The sequence below is a fragment of the Phallusia mammillata genome, chromosome 5 (assembly GCF_965637545.1).
Source record: "Phallusia mammillata chromosome 5, kaPhaMamm4.hap1.1, whole genome shotgun sequence".
NCBI classification, from domain to species: Eukaryota; Metazoa; Chordata; class Ascidiacea; order Phlebobranchia; family Ascidiidae; genus Phallusia; species Phallusia mammillata.
Genome location: NC_137256.1, coordinates 376,882 through 394,398, shown reverse-complemented (window position 1 = coordinate 394,398; position 17,517 = coordinate 376,882). Strand labels below are relative to the sequence as shown.

The 17,517-nt window shown below is 37.3% G+C and overlaps 2 protein-coding genes across 2 annotated transcripts; both read left to right on the top strand.

The window, feature by feature from the left end:
- The first annotated feature begins 2,296 nt into the window (after positions 1–2,296).
- On the top strand, positions 2,297–16,322 carry LOC145229791 (uncharacterized). The gene is made up of 13 exons (XM_080095118.1): positions 2,297–2,488; positions 3,532–3,673; positions 9,860–9,919; positions 10,358–10,420; positions 11,346–11,441; positions 11,514–11,646; positions 12,490–12,611; positions 13,063–13,266; positions 13,535–13,629; positions 13,699–13,945; positions 14,465–14,584; positions 14,976–15,147; positions 15,532–16,322. The coding sequence occupies exons 1-13, from the start codon at positions 2,357–2,359 to the stop codon at positions 15,794–15,796; spliced, it is 1,851 nt and encodes a 616-aa protein (XP_079951244.1). The 5' UTR covers positions 2,297–2,356; the 3' UTR covers positions 15,797–16,322.
- A 10-nt stretch (positions 16,323–16,332) lies between these two features.
- On the top strand, positions 16,333–17,437 carry LOC145229793 (diphthine methyltransferase-like). The gene has a single exon (XM_080095119.1). The coding sequence runs from the start codon at positions 16,333–16,335 to the stop codon at positions 17,368–17,370; it is 1,038 nt and encodes a 345-aa protein (XP_079951245.1). The 3' UTR covers positions 17,371–17,437.
- The last annotated feature ends 80 nt before the right edge of the window (positions 17,438–17,517 follow it).

Genomic DNA, 17,517 nt, shown 5'->3' with positions numbered 1-17,517 from the left:
TGTTTATTGTTTTGTCGACGAATTATCTCGCTGAGTATTCTACAGCGAATTTTTTAACAATAACTTGCTTTAAAGGTATCTGTATAAGAATATCACACCAGATTTCGTATTAGATAAAAGTGCATCCCGCGGTTGGCAAGCTCGATCAAATCTTCGCTTGGTGACAGTTGAACGAACATTCATGACCCTGCACCCTGGCTCGCAAAATCTACTTTGCTATGGCACATTATGGCTAGTAGTAGCATAAAAAAACTGCGAATAATGCGGTATCTTTATTGCCACTCAGTGTCAAATAGAAAGCAAATATAATAATATCATGGTGTCACTGTTAGTGTTGGGGCAAATCGCCTTCAATTAAGCGTAGGCTTGCATGCAACCCAGTAGTTTGTTGAGCATATAATTTTTTACGGTGTTCCCGTGTGTGCCATTGTTTCCCGCATTAGTACGCGTCCCTTTCCCTGCAACCGACCACAACCCGCTTGGAGCCTTGTTAAATATGTAACAGTGATTACAAAACATTCACTCAACACTTATGTGATATTGCACATAACCAGGAAACTACAAAGCTTTCTGAATATTAGTTGTTCTTTCTGTCAAATGGTAGAGAAACCGCAAAAGTCGAAAGTTTGACCGGGTTTGGTTCTTGTACTTTCGGGTTTCGGCCTGCATACAATTTTGGACACAGCGCTTTGCTGCTTAACGCATCGTTTTGAACCAGAAAACGAAATAGTCAACGGGACAATTTAGTGGCGGTTTGACGTGTGAATTACGTATTCAGTCTCGTGCGGTCTAGCACGTTCTGTGTGTTATCCAAAGATATCTAATGACGTAATTAGGGAAATCCCCCCCCCAAAAATGTTGGACCCCCCATTTTAATAAACTTTTAGCAGCTTAATTAAGTTTGTTGTTGATTAAATCATCTGTTTCAGCTGAGATCCATTTTTACTAGATATGGGTTGGCCAGTTGAAGAAAAATGAAACTTAAAAATAAATTGCAAACTATTTTTTTTACTAGTGTACCATAAGAGATTTCAAGTGTGCAGCAAAATATTCTTTATTTTTTGAAGTGCAAACAAGTTGAAAATTAACATCCTTCGATATGTTTACCTGCGAAGTGTGCCGCGGAAGGAAATTTTAGTTTCTAATGCACCACATGCTTAAAAAGTTTGAGAACCACTGCTATATACCGTACGGTCCGTACCACAAAATCGTACCGTACCTTCCAATAAATCGATCAGAAAGATTTGGACAAATTTCATAACCTCGTGCAGCGACATTATCAGTCAGCAAGGCCAGGCCAGGGCCTTGGTACGCGAACTGATTAACGAGTAGGCGTACATAGTCAGTTTTCTTTAGCCAGGTTAAGCAGGAGTTTTGTTATTTCGTTAAGGGCAATGTAACTGTGGACAAAGAGTGGGTGTAATCCTTTCGTTTGGATTATTTTTCCTGCGTACCGAAACGTAGCAAAAAGCCATCCTTGGTCCGTAGACAAAACAAAAAAACACCGTGTGGTGAATACCCCGTTTAATAAATTTCAAGCCAACACGCTTTTGGCTTTTTTCTTCCAAACGACTTAGATAAGCGCATAATGCTACACCAGCATTATTACTTCGAAATCATTAATACTATACTATTAACAAGCATCAAATATATTTAAAAGTTTGTTTTTTTACATATAAGTTCAGAAAAAACATTTAGTCGTTCTTCTCTTAGTTTTAATGATACGTATTTTTCGTTTTTACAGCATCGTCAGTATCTACGAACATAAGTAGTATCTAGGGTCACGTCTAAAACTGCGGGCCCACTTGGCCCACTTGGCCCGCTTGGCCCACTTGGCCCGCTTGGCCCAGCACTTGGCCCGCCTCATGCAAGTATAAAAACTGCGGGCCGGCTTGATAAAGCCGTGGGCACGCCTGTCACCTGTAATTAAATTTTGATTTCGACAAGATCTGAACGGCAAGCAATGGATGTAGTGGGCCCGCAGTTTTTCCTTGCTATAGACGCGGCAAGCACAGGATATAGTGGGCCCGCGGTTTTTCGATACGAGAGGCGGGCCAAGCACTGAATATATAGCGGGGCTACAGTTTTTATACTTGCAAGAAGCGGGCGCGCAGTTTTTCAATTGCATGAGGCAGGCCAAGTGCTGGGCCAAGCGGGCCAAGTGATCCAAGCGGGCCCACAGTTTTAGACGTGACCGGTAGTATCTATGCTACGAACAAGCAGAAAGATTTGTAAAAAATAAAAACAGTATGCATTTTTTTATTATATTTTTAATATTGCTACAACTTGCAGAAAATGTCTGGTGTTAAATGCTAACCTAAAAGTACTAACTGTTAACGACCAATGGTAAATACTAATGGATGGATCTGGTGACCACGAAAACGCTGACGAGTCTGTGAAGAGAGTTCGAAAATTCCGAAAGAAATTGAGACAAATTGAGAGGCTGGAATCGCTGGGACGGGATTTAACCACTGATGAAAAACAAAAAGTAAAATAAACAACTTTTATATTATTTACAACAATTTCACCGACTAGGAAACATTATTCTTATAACAGTAGAACAGTTCTGGCTACTCTAATATATGTAAACTATGTCTAGCAATGTACTGTACAATGACCAGGCTTCAATTCACATGAAAAATATCAAAGACCTTTTAGTAATCTTTAGTCAGCACGGTTAAAATTACTTGGAAAATATGTTGGTGTGAAGTAAACCAACACACAAAGTGTAAAAAATTAACGGACAATACCACAAAATGACTGGCATAGATTGTGTTTACTTGAGGGCGAGGCCTGGTCATAGCATTCGATTGCATAATTGATTCCTTGAATTGCATGGTTCAATTAGAGCAGCGCATCCCAACCGTTCTTTCTCGCACGCCGCGAAACTTGTCAAACTATTATGATACCAAAATAGAAGTTTAAAAGTTATACCGTTCGTGTGAACATACTTTCAAGTTTAACTATATTATCAAAAAAACAAACATATTACTCACTATTAAAGCCACATAAGGTTTCACGTTAAACAAAGCTTTTATTACACACCCAAACTGCAAAAAAAATGTCACAACAGTAAATAAACTGCAATTGTCGCGTCACAACAGTACTTGTATTAGTTGTAAAGTCTTGATGCCAGAACTGTCTTTGTTAGCTTCATTTGGATTTAGAATACATTAAATACGGATTTATAAAGGCAGGAAGTAAATTTGAGGCAAAAGTACAATGCGTTAAAACAGTGGTCCGCCAAAATATTTTTTTTAAGTGGGCCGTGAGCTGGAAAAGGTTGGGAAGCACTTAATTAGAGCATTCCCAATTACAGTTTGTATGTAGTAACAGTGTAGCTTCAGTGCGTCTACCATTTTTTCCACCAATTGTTCCCTCAACTTTGTCTCGCTTTTTAGTGTCTGAACGTTTCGCAGCTATTTCCGGCTTGGTGAATATTTCAGCGCAATTGTGATGCTACTCAACTCATGGCTTATTGTAACTGGTACATATTTGGATGGTAACAATATTTTTATTCCCATGGAGTAGATAAGAACAAAAGACAAACTACGAAGTCACTTACAAAAACTTCTCACATCAATAAATCGCAATCAGGAATCGTTTAATTCATCACTTGGCAACGATGGTTTGGAAGACTCAAGTGAAGATGAGATTTTAGCTCAACCTTCCAGTAAGAGTTTTATCATACAACAGAGATTATGTTGTTTATAAATTGAGTCAAACCTGACAATCTGTTTATATTTCCAAAGAATATTGTCTTGGCAAATATTTTAAAAAATGCCATGTTTTTATGGGTCCCCTTCCTTGAAGGGGACACATCTTGATTTTACTCGATTTTTTTTTTTTTTTTTTTCCCTGAAGTTTGTCCACCCCTTTTTGCCCTGAAATGTTTGATGGATTTGGATGAAACTTTCACAGATGGTAGATATAGTTATGTAGATGTGCCATCTGCTTCGTTTGTCATGATAACCCCAGTATTTACCCCGCTAGCCCCAAAAATGTAAAATGTGGTTTGTGCGCACCACAAACGTTAGTTTTGTGTGATGTTATAAACGCAACCATATACATTCCTAGTGTTTGTGGGTTGCTTGGTGGACGTTTGTGCAGTTGACAATCAGGGGGTGTTAACAGCCTTATGACGTCAGAGGCATCAACGATTGTTGCTCATAAGCCCCTCCAGTGGCCAAATGTTTAAACATTTGCCGATTTGGACAAAAATTTACAGGACTGTGGATTGGGTTATTATGATTTGATATTTTTTTAGTTTTGGAGTAGAGACCAATTATTTACCCCACTAGCCCCCCCAAAAGGGTGAATTGTTTAAGTATTGTTCGAATGGGATGAAATTTGGACAGTTTGTTTATTGTGCCATTGTTAGGTGTTGATTGTTGTTTTCCAACCTGTAGCCCCAAGATTTACCCGCTAGCCCCCTAAAACGGGGAATTTTTTAAACAATGTCTGAATTGAATAAAACTTGGGCAGCTTGTAGTGGGTGCTATCTATGGTTGTTGGTTGTTGTTTTCCAACCTGTAGCCCCAACATTTACCCCACTAGCCCCCGATGGGTGAATTTTTTTAACAAAGTCTGAATTGAATGAAATTAGGACAGCTTGTGCCATTTTCCAATAATAGCAGCTGATTGTTGTGTTTTAGTCTAATTTTTCGCTATTTACCCATTTTTCAGATAGAACATACAATAGAAAAACCTTTAAAAATACCCAAATGGAAGAAAATTTAGATAGTTTGTACTCCACATAGCATGTTTGTTTATGCTCAGTACCAATCATTGTGTTTGACCTTACAATACCAAACTTTCACATGGTTATTTCTAGTGATGGGACGGGTACCCGGTACTCGTTACTCGGTATCGATGGTATCGAACGATTTCAGTGGTATCGATACTCGTACTCGGTATCGAAATATTTTGTCTCAGTTTTCGATACCAACGTGCGAGTACCGAAGGCCGATTTACACTATAAGAACACTGGAAACTTTGTGCCAATATATGCTTCGGACAGTACAAATTTGGGAAAAAGTTCCGCCAGGTTACGTATTTTTTTGCTATCTTCTGGAGATTACTTTTTTCTGCATGTGTGTGTGCACGCCTGTACGCCGGCCATGGCAGATAAATTAGCAGGTGATATACAACTAAGTACAACACTGTACTTAAGTACTCGGTAATCGTACTCGGTACTCGGTATCGAAGGTATATACATGTGGTACTCGTACTCGGTATCGGTACTCGCTTCAAAACCTGGTATCGTCCCATCACTAGTTATTTCTTGAAATGCATTATTTACAACTTTGCATGTGTGGGGACCCATGAGTTTCTGCCTGCAGAAACAACTAATCTTATAAAAGACAGTGTGTGATATGGGACCCAACATAAAATAAGTGTAGGGAATATATTATTTTTTTCAAATAGGTTATAGTGTATATGCAAGGGCAATATGTGCTAAGCCACCCTTCTAGTTCTTAATTTGTTTTTGCGTAGAAATATTTTCTATATTGGCATTATTCGACTATATTCGATTTAAAGACATATTGTTTTTTATCACATAACTAGTTACTCCTGGCAAACCACTGTTGCAAAGTTCAAAGGTTGATTTTGTGGTGAAGATTTAGCATAAGTTTTGCATGTGCACAAACAATATATATATATATATATATATATATATACTTGATTTGATAATATCTAGTTTGATTAGGAAGGATAAATTTTTATCAAGCATTTGATCATGTATAGGTCATTTAGTAATACAGACGAATCCGGTTAATCGCATACCGGTTAATCGCATAATCCGTTTAATTGCATCGCAGTCAAAAATCCCAAACCGTCGCCCATCGTTTGTTAAGAAAATCGTCCGGTTAATCGCATACCGGTTTATCGCATAAACCGGATATTCGCATCGATTTTCAACGAAATATGCGATTAACCGGATTGATGATCTCTATGTGAAAGTCAAACATACCGAGTTTTTCGAATAAAAGACGACGATATGATAGTAAAATCCTCCAGAGGTAATGTACACGAAAAGATGTGGATGCATGTTTGCATTCTACACCAAATAACGCATCTAACGTCGAAAATGAAACGTCTCGACCATAACATATATTTGAAAAGTTATTATGAGATTAAATCGGCGTTCAATTTTGTGCTGTGCGATAACTAGGAATCCTTATCTCAAAGCCGTGCACATTGTTCCTTTTTTATTGGCTTATCTAATCGCCAATAGTGATATAACAAGCGTTTAAAAGAGTTCAACACGTTAAAATTACGAGACTGGTGTTCCGGCAAAGACGCTGATTGTAATTTCTTACTATGTGCAAACTGCACCAAATTCGAAGTATTAAACTGTATTGAAATTTGAAAAATGTTAAATGTAAAACAAATGGTTAAAAATGTTCTTCTGTTATTGTTTATGACCCGCAAAACACGTAATGGTTGTAAAAAAAGGTTAGCTCGCAAGTAATCACACTATGTTGTTTAGATTCACGTAATTGGTAACGTGCCAATGATTGACATATTTTATGTCGTCTATTCGTGACCTTGCGCAACTTATCAGGTGGATCACCGATTAATAAAGGCATTTATTCCTGTAGTATTTGTTGCTGGTTTAAAGAGTCTTTGAAGGTTTGCTAAATGAATTATTCTTTTTGTCAATTGAATAACGGGTTATAATAGAAACTGATACAGCTCGCCTTTGCACCCTTGCGCTGTGGAATGTGCCGAAGTTGGAAGTTTCGGTCGTGTACTTTCGGGTTTGGGCTTGCTTACAAATATGCACAGCGCTTTGCCGCTTAACACGTTGGTTTGAACTACAAAACGAAATAGGTCAGAAATACAGCGCTTTGCCGCTTAACACGTTGGTTTGAACTACAAAACGAAATAGGTCAGAAACAATTTTACGTGTATATTAAGCGAGAGGCCTTTATAAGGGAAACTACCCAAAACAAGACTAAAACGTCATAAACTGTAGTCATAGGGAAGTTCCTAAATTTAAATGTTGGGTCCCTTGGCTACGATGCGACGTAACATATCTTTTCAAATAAACCTGACTACAAGAGAAAGCACAAATCAAACGAACTGCGGCGTGTGCGCCAATTAAAGAGTGTGTGTGCGTTGCTTCTGTTTCTTCAACACACTTGGGCGATTGCACCATAGCCATGACAGTTAGGAAGCATGACGTCATGTATTGCGCTGAGAGTAGCACGTTTTTCAATTCGGCAACAAAAGAGAGAAAATACTGCTCCGTTGCCATAGTTGAGCGTCACTGCAACTTAGTTTTAGCTGGGAAAGTGTAAATGAGCACTTTTGATAACCGCGTGGACTGTTTACATAGCAACCGGATTATCGCATAATCCGGTTAATCGCATCAAATGCCCTTGGCAAATCGATGATGCGATTAACCGGATTCGTCTGTAGTTGCATAAACACAATGTTTTAACAGTAATTATGGGTCCCCTTCCCTGAAGGGGACACATATTGATTTTACTCGAAATGTTTTTTTTTTTTCTTTTTTTTTCTTTTCTTTTCTTCCCAAAGTTTGTCCGACTCGTTTTTCCATCAAATGTTTGATGGATTTGGCTGAAATTTGCACAGATTGTAGATATAGTTGTGTAGGTGTGCATCCCACTTTGTTTTTGTTGATAACCCCAGTATTTACCCCGCTAGCCCCCTAAAATGGGTATTTTTCCCCCGAAGTTTGTCCGACTCGTTTTTCCATCAAATGTTTGATGGATTTGGCTGAAGTTTACACAGATGGTAGATATAGTTATGTAGATGTGCATCCCACTTTGTTTTTGTTGATAACCCCAGTATTTACCCCGCTAGCCCCCTAAAATGGGTATTTTACCCAAAGTTTGTCCGACTTGTTTTTCCATCAAATGTTTGATGGATTTGGCTGAAATTTACACAGATGGTAGATATAGTTATGTAGATGTGCATCCCACTTTGTTTTTGTTGATAACCCCAGTATTTACCCCGCTAGCCCCCTAAAATGGGTATTTTACCCCTGAAGTTTGTCCGACTTGTTTTTCCATCAAATGTTTGATGGATTTGGCTGAAATTTACACAGATGGTAGATATAGTTATGTAGATGTGCATCTCACTTTGTTTTTGTTGATAACTCCAGTATTTACCCCGCTAGCCCCCTAAAATGGGTATTTTACCCCTGGAGTTTGTCAGACTCGTTTTTCCATTAAATGTTTGGTGGATTTGGCTGAAATTTACACAGATGGTAGATATAGTTATGTAGATGTGCATCCCACTTTGTTTTTGTTGATAACCCTAGTATTTACCCCGCTAGCCCCCTAAAATGGGTATTTTACCCCTGAAGTTTGTCCGACTTGTTTTTCCATCAAATGTTTGATGGATTGGGCTGAAATTTACACAGATGGTAGATATAGTTATGTAGATTTGCATCTCACTTTGTTTTTGTTGATAACTCCAGTATTTACCCCGCTAGCCCCCTAAAATGGGTATTTTACCCCTGAAGTTTGTCCGACTCGTTTTTCCATCAAATGTTTGGTGGATTTGGCTGAAATTTACACAGATGGTGGATATAGTTATGTAGATGTGCATCCCACTTTGTTTTTGTTGATAACCCCAGTATTTACCCCGCTAGCCCCCTAAAATGGGTATTTTACCCCTGAAGTTTGTCCGACTCGTTTTTCCATCAAATGTTTGATGGATTTGGCTGAAATTTGCACAGATGGTAGATATATTCATGTAGATGTGCATCCCACTTTGGTTTTGTTGATAACCCCAGTATTTACTCCACTAGCCCCCTAAAATGGGTATTTTCCCCCCGAAGTTTGTCCGACTCGTTTTTCCATCAAATGTTTGATGGATTTGGCTGAAGTTTACACAAATGGTAGATATAGTTATGTAGATGTGCATCTCACTTTGTTTTTGTTGATAACCCCAGTATTTACCCCGCTAGGCCCCTAAAATGGGTGTTTTTACCCAAATTTGTCCGACTCATTTTTCCATCAAATGTTTGATGGATTTGGCTAAAATTTACACAGATGGTAGATATATTCATGTGGATGTGCATCCCACTTTGTTTTTGTTTATAACCCTAGTATTTACCCCGCTAGCCTCCTAAAATGGGTCAGTTTTTAAACAGTGTCAGATTTGGCTGAAATTTGGATTTCTTGTATAGTATGCCATTTATAGGTGTTGATTGTTGTGTTCAACTCTGTAGTCCTAACATTTACCCCACAAGTCCCCAAAGTGTACTATGCTCAAAATACCTCTAGTGGTCAAAATTTAAACATTCTTGGATTGGGCTGAAATTTTGCAGTACTATTGATTGAGTCATTATGGTTTTTATATATTTTTTAGTTTGTGTGTCGAACGCAATTAGTTGCCCTACTAGCCCCCTAAAATGGGTCAGTTTTTTAAAACGTTACATAGGACATACTTCAAAGAATATCTGGGGTGAATCTAATTTTATAGTTTGTATTCTACATAGTATTATTATTTAAGCCCAGTGCCGATCGCTGTGTTTTACCTTACAACACCCGACTTCCTCATGGTTATCTCTTGAATTGCATTATTTTCAACTTTGCATGTGTGGGGACCCATGAGTTTTTGCCTGCAGAAACTAATAAAGTTATAAATGATGATGGCTAATATGGGACCCAATACAAAATAAGCAAAGGAAATATATTTATGTTTTAAAATAGGTTATAGTGTATATGCCAGGGCAATATGTGCTAAGCCACCCTTCTAGTATTGTAAGTATAATTTGTAAAAAAATTTCTTGTTACCCTCATTTGTTTTCAAATCTGTTGTCTGTAATTATTGCAAAGTTTTTTCCCTAAACTTGTTTATATTAAACAAATTGCAGATGTTGAACAAGAATCCAATGTTGTGAATGCTGACTCTGCTTCGAAATTGGTTGATGCAGGTAATACTTTATAATTCAGACATTTACGATCAAGTATTTGGGGCAGGGATCAGCTACCTACGGCCTGACAAGCAAAATTATTTGGCTTGCGGCGCTATTAGAAAAGTGATTACTTGCAAAATTTCACTTAACGGATGCAAATATGTGTTTGAGTACTTTAGGTTTTAGAAGGTTGTATTATAGTATTTAGAAAATACCGAACAAGCATTTCGTCCACCACATATTTAACATATTTAATAAATTTATCGTCCAACTGGTGTAATGCTAAACAAAATACTACTGTAGTTGTTTTTTAAAGAACTAATTTTTTGCTGACGTTTCGCCCACCAGAATGGTAAGGCTTCTTCAGAGCAATGAATGATTATAGTGGTTCACACTCTCCCATAGTTGACACCTGATTAGAGCACAAGTTATATTTTTGAAATTTATTGTTTCTAGTTCATGATGATGAAAGAAATCAGGAAAAAACTTCAGCTGATCAACGAGTGGAGGATGAACCTGGTAAAGATATTTACTTTTTATTTTGAGATGTTTTGTTTGTTACTTATAACAAGACTTTACTGTGTAAAGACCAAGCAGACATAAAATAGCATCTTTAGTTGCCTAACGTTTTGACTAAATGCTGATTTCATGATGAGTGATATAAAGGACTAAACGGTTTCACCTGATTTATACACTTCAATTCATAAAACAATACATGAAATGTGTAAAGCAAACAAGATAATACAAAGCATATAGGTATACAGCATATGCTACCAGATAAATAGCAAACAAGTGCAATCCACAGTGCTTTATTTACATTTTTACAGTTGCATTTTTCAATAACAGACATACACTATTGCAGTGGTTCTCAACCGGGGGTCCGCCAAGCGTTTTCAGGGGGTCCGCGACAAACTCTTAATTCCCACAAAACGAGAATAATAAATCGCGATTTGAATAAAACGCTATGGCGTTTTAAGAATTGCATAAAACTTGTTTGAAAACATTCTTCGTAGGCGAGAAACCACAGTGCATTATGACATCTAAACCACATTGTGATGTAACAGACGTAAATTGTCACTTGAAAACAACGTCACATTACACTGTAATGGCTCTTTCTTGTTGATTCCCTATGTTGCAACCCAGAAAAAGGGATTAAAATTTTGGTCCTGGACCGAATGTGGCTGTAACTTTATGCACCATGTTTTGGTTGCTCGTTAATAAAAAAGGACAAAATTAGCTAAAACTTCTAAGGGGTCCGCAATTTCATTACAGTACCGAAAAGGGTCCACGAAGGCAAAAAGGTTGAGAACCACTGCACTATTGGTTTGGTAAAGTACACGTTAAGTGCTATTATTTGCGTTGTGCAACTGAGGTTTATGGATATTGTACCCCCTTATTGTTGGTTGATGTAAATTAACTTGTCTTGTGTGATTACTGTGTTTAGTTTCACTAAAACAACGCAAAACAGAACCAGTGGTGAATCCTAATCAACCTATAGTTGGAAGCGAGCAAAAAAACTCACAGAAGCAACCTCAGAAAGGTAGAGATTTTCACTTTATGACTGTCACTATATTTTTACTGTTGTTTTCTTTCTAAACCTTGTTTTTTACAGAAAAAACACAAAAGTTGCGATCAAAACTGAGAAAATTGTGGAGAAACAAATGGTTTTCTGTGATTGCTTTGGATGGACATAACGATGTTGTTTGTGATGTTTCTGTAAAGTGTGGTTGGGTGGCAAGTGGAAGGTGAGGGAATAATAAATGTGGAAACAAATCAGTATTTTTGTTTGCAAATTTGAAAATTACTTGAGGTAGTAAACAATACAAATGGGCCAAAAGTGCAAATGTTCTGTTAGATCAAACACCTAGCTTGTCACAACTATCCATGATAGTTTTGTATCTTTTCAAGATCCTTTACATCACCAGTCATGTATTAAGCTGTACAGGCCCCAGAAGTACGCGTTTTTCCACCATGTAATGTATTTGAAAAACAGTCATTTTTTTCTTGGATACCATAACAAATAGGGATGGGCCGAGCCGAGCCGAGCCAGAACCCGAGTACTCGGTACCGAGCATCGCTGTTTTTAATGCTCGGTGCTTGGCCGAGCAGTTGCACAAACTGACCCGAGCGTTAAATTTGCATATTCATGCCCTGCTAACATACGAAACTAGTGTTCTAAAAAAGGGTGTCTATGAACAAAAACGAATGATTATTCAAATGCATTAGATAGTGAAAAAACGCGTACTTAAAGGGCATACACAGCTTAATAAAACACCGCGGTGACGTAAGAGACCTTGTAGAGCTAAAACATAGAAAGGGGATTTTTTGTGACGTCATAATGCACTGAGCGTGCTCGGCCGAGCACCGAGCATTAAAGTGAGATGCTCGGTGCTCGACCAAACAGAACATTGGCAGTTTTTGGCACATCCCTAATAACAAACACTATTTTCGTAATTTAGAATTGATTTTAGTGTAATTGTGTTGTTATGTTTACACCAAATGAAACAAAATCAACTTAACTCGATCACTAAATTAACCCAAATCAATAATAACTTTTGTAAATATGTTACTTGATTGTTTTGTTTCAGTCGAGATACTTCCATCAAACTGTGGGATATTTCAACAAAGAAGGAAATCCGCAACATGTCTGGCCACACAGGGGCGGTAACCGCTGTGCAAATGATGGATGAAACTGAAAGCGAAAGATTAAGTGAGTTTAATGTTTGAATATTGCTTTTACTGGTGTTTGATCTAATTGTTTGGGTTTATATTAACCAAAGTTTGTTTCTATAATTTATCTGTATAGATTTTGATAACTTGCAGGTACTTCTCCAATTTGACAAACAGGGATTTGACCTTGTGTTCAGAATTTACTAATCTCTAGTTTTTCTGTTGCAATCTTATGTTTAATAACAAATATAAAGACCCATATATACATACATGCTTGTTTCTCACTTCTTTATCAATCTTTTAGGTGACTCAAGTGGTTATAAACAAGTGTAACTGATGTGGCCGCTTTTATCCATGATGATGGCATGAGCATTTGCCGAAACGTTTGAACAATAAAGCATGTCGCTTCTTACATCTATTTGGGCTGTTAAACTTACGAACAAACCCATGTATAGCATAGCACCAAGTCATATGTTTGTTTTTGTATTCAGGAGGTTTAATATCAGCTGAATCAGACAGTGAGTTGATGCACGACATGTCCGTTAAACAATTCCCGCAAGAACTTTTGCTTGTCACCGGATCCACCGACTGTTACGTTAAACTCTGGCTTTTACCTCAGGGTTTCTGCATCAAATCTATCTACACATTTTCACCCATCACCACAATCTGCCACCAACATGACGTCGTTTTTGTTGGTGAGATTTTAACTTTCAGTTTTGATATAAATGTCATTGGGTCGTCAGTCATTACTTGTTATACTACAGAGAACTATTCTGTATTTTTATGTTAATAATGGAAAATAATTATCAAAATCAGTCAATAATTGTGCAGGGAATATATATATTTCACCTTACTAGTATCTTATTGTCATAAGCAGTGATTGTCAATGCCCATGTTGTCTGTTTTTGTATGGAACTGTCCAGTGTAATCACTCTCTGTTCTGTATTTTTATTTGTTTTTAAGGTTCCGATTCGGGTAAATTAACAGCATTTAATCTCATTAATCGACAACAACTTAATGACAAAATAATTCATGATGACAGCATAACATCATTGCAGGTTTGACATATGCGTATTCTCCAAGAATTTTATAATTGTGAAAGCGTTTTCATCTCTTCCACTTTTTAGTGCAATGGATCTCTGCTCGTTTCAACTTCAAAAGACGGAAATCTGAAATTGTGGGAAATTTGCGACAAAGATCAGCAACCGACAAAAGTTTCCAAGATTAAACACAAAATTCATCCCAATTTAAAATTTAACCTGGTTGAATCAAATTTCTATGCTGAATCACGACAGATTTTGTGTTCTTATTTAACTGACAAACTGTTTTATGGCGATGATGGCATCAACCTGAAAGTCTTGGATTTATCAGAAGGTATTTGTGGTGTTCATATTTTTGCGGCATATCCAATTGTTTTGTCAGAGATAGCAGTTAGTGCATCAACCAATGTCAGTGTTTCTGCTTTGTAAATTTGAAATGGTAATAAGTTAAGATGAACATAAATTTATAACTGGGATCAGCCCTGAAGTGTTGATGCAAAACCACCGATCACATCACACACCAGTATATAAATCATAGTAGGCCAGGCCCATTAAAAGTGTTTTTCTGAATCAGTCGTTCTCCCAAGCATTCCCATATGATAAGGCATAGGCTACTTTCGGTCACCACTGAGCCTGTGTAGCTTAGTTAATACCCGGGAAGACTCCTGTTGCGGGTTCGAATCCCATTTTTTCTCGCCTATATATGGAAATGCTTGGGAGACCGACTGATTCTGTAAAATGTCTTTAAGAGGCCTGGCATACTATGATTTAAAATGGTAATTGGCTCTGTTAATTGTGTATCTTCTATTTTTACATATGTCAAGTTAAAACATCAACAATTTATGTTAAACAGAGACAGTTACGAAATTTCCAAACCACAAGTCAATGGGATTTACTGATGCTTGTTTCGTGATCAGTGAAATGCTTTTCACGACCTCGCTTGACCTTGACACTGGGACTGGAAGCATAAATGGTGAGTTGTTCATGATTTATCATCTGACACTTGCTTAAGTTTACTTTTCCTTTAATTTCTTTATCTCTATCTTTTCGTGTGTTTGGTTATACAATTATATACACATGCTCACTGAGTGCACAGAGTATCACATTGAGCTGTCATAAGGGATTTTATATGAACAGCTTAAAAGAAATTTTGGCCAATTTTAATATTTCTCCTTACTTGAATGCGCTTGTACTTAATATTTTCACTGATGATGACAATTGTTTTAAAGTTTTATTCTACATTCTTGGCAATTTGTTTTTTAATAAAGCTACTATTTAAGTCTGTGTCTTGTGTACCTTAATATTTCTAAACTTAATTATTAAAATATATGTTGAAATATTTGGCTTCTATTTTGTACATCTAGTTCGGACACTTTCTGCCGAGTCACAAAACGCTTACATTGCAAGTTTGTCATGTGATGAGTCTCCGCGCTTCACTTGTGCCACATGCGATCCAACGTCAAGTGAATTTATTTTCGTCACCGGTGGTGCGATGTTGTTGCTTTGGAAACCAGCTCATGGCAGCAAAAGTGCAAGGTTGGAATAATTTTTCATATTAAGGGCTTAAAACATTTGTGTAAACAAACTTGCTTCCATGGAATATGTATGAATTTTATCTGTAATTTCAGCATATTACCTTGGTATGCAACCCTACCATTACTATGTTATCAACATTTGTGTAAACAAACATGTTTTATAGTTTCAAACTTACTTTTCATGAAATACATGTTTACAATTTGTAAAAAAGCTCAAACCTTCTCAATTTATGATTAAAATCTATGGTTTGGGTAATTTAACACTGATATACCTGGATGTTTTCTGTTGTTTTGTCACAACACCTTGGCATGTACCATACTATTGCTTGTGCATTTTGTTTTTATGTGTTGAAACATAATGTGTCATTTTTATTTTTTTACACAGTGATACAAATTTGGAGAGAAATGGAATTGTTCACGTAAAAGGGGGAAACATCCCAGAACTTGGTAAAAATTTTGTTCATTCTGACATTGAGTCTGATACAAGTGATGGGGAAACTGATTCAAGTCCATGGTGGTGGTCGAAACCGGCTGAAACCGGTTCAAACCAACTTCAAGAGGACAGTGACTCTGATTCGGATGAAAGTGCATCTTCACATGTCGATGAAATTCCCACAAGTTCTTGGAGTGACTGGTGTTCTGTGCTTTGAACAACAGTTTGCAAACCCTGTGCAATAACTTTGATAGTACTGTTTGTTTGAACATTGTGTATTTACTTCAAATTGATTGGTAACATTTAAAAATGTTTGTTAAACTTTTTCATTCAGGTTCCAGACTTATTTCTGAGTCTGTGAAATACTTATTCTCCATAAAACATTTGCTTGTGTATCCAGAAAAACACAACATTTTAAGTCCAAACTTTAATGCCAAATACCCTTTCATGTACTGGGCTGCTTTAATTGTTGACTGTGTCATCCCAAATAGACAGATTATAGATGGTGACATTAAGTGGTTGTTTTGTGATATGCATTTCCACATTTATAGTTGTTATGGTAACAATCATTTCTGTAGCAAGTTTGGTGACATTTTACGAACAATCTGTAATGAACTTCCGTTTCTAAAAATCATTGTTTTCGTGTATTCAGGTTTACAAAATTTATTTGATGTTTGTTTGTAAAGTTCATGTAGTTTGAAGCCCAAACCTAATGAAATAAACAGCAATGTTTGTTTTGCAGATGTTAACATAATGAGTAAAGTTGTTAAACATGCTGTGTTGGACACTGAATTATATGCAGACAGCGTGGAATGGTGTCCGGTTGATGGAAACCAACATCTGTTGGTGGGAGGAACTTATCAGCTGAATGAGACTGAAGGCAGAAGGTTGGGCAAGATTCGGCTTTATCAGCTTAACGATGAACTGGGACTTGATGAAGTTTGGGGTAATGACTGCCCAGGTATACTGGACATGAAGTGGAATCATTGTTTGATGTCTGAAGAAACTACAGTGTTGGGAACCGCTGATGCAGATGGTTCATTGAATTTGTATGAACTCAAATTGGATTCCATGGGTTTATGCCAGTTTGCATCTGCACATGAAGACTCAATTGCTTTGGCATTAGACTGGTCACATTACAAGGAGAATGTGATATCAACTCATATCGCGGTCAGCTACTCATCGGGACATGTTTGTGTGTTTGAATTAACCAACTCAAAACTTGAACTGAAACACAAATGGAAGCCTCATGGTTTCGAGGCTTGGATCACAGCATTCGATTACTGGCATCCACACCAAATATACACTGGTGGAGACGACTGTTTGTTTCGGGGTTACGATTTACGGATTACAACCAACTCTCCCACTTTTACCAACCGAGCTCATGACATGGGGGTTTGCAGCATACAGTGCAATCGGAATAGAGATAATATTCTGGCCACAGGAAGTTACGATGAAAATATTCGACTTTGGGACACGAGGAAAATTGGCAAGACACCTGTGTCAGAAGTTCATGTTGGGGGAGGAGTGTGGAGGGTAAAATGGTCTCCCTGGGATAGAAATCACCTTGCAGCAGCTTGCATGCATAATGGATTTGTTATAATTGATTGTTCCGGTGAACCCTCTGCAATAGTGGAATATAATGAACATGATTCCCTTGCATACGGTGTTGATTGGTGTTACAGCAATGCAAAGTCGGTGGGATTTTTATTAGCCTCCTGTTCTTTTTATGATCACAAACTGTCATTATGGGAGTGGGAAACTAATAAATCAGATAATTGTAACTCGTAGTGAAACTATGCAATTTATTTTATAGTGGTTACTGTGTCAAATACAGAATAAACAGTTGTTTTAATAATTTTTCTTTGCACTTATATTTATTGAGCAGAGTTTAGGAAACCAACTACAAGCATATTTGCAGTTGTAAAAGACTTAAAC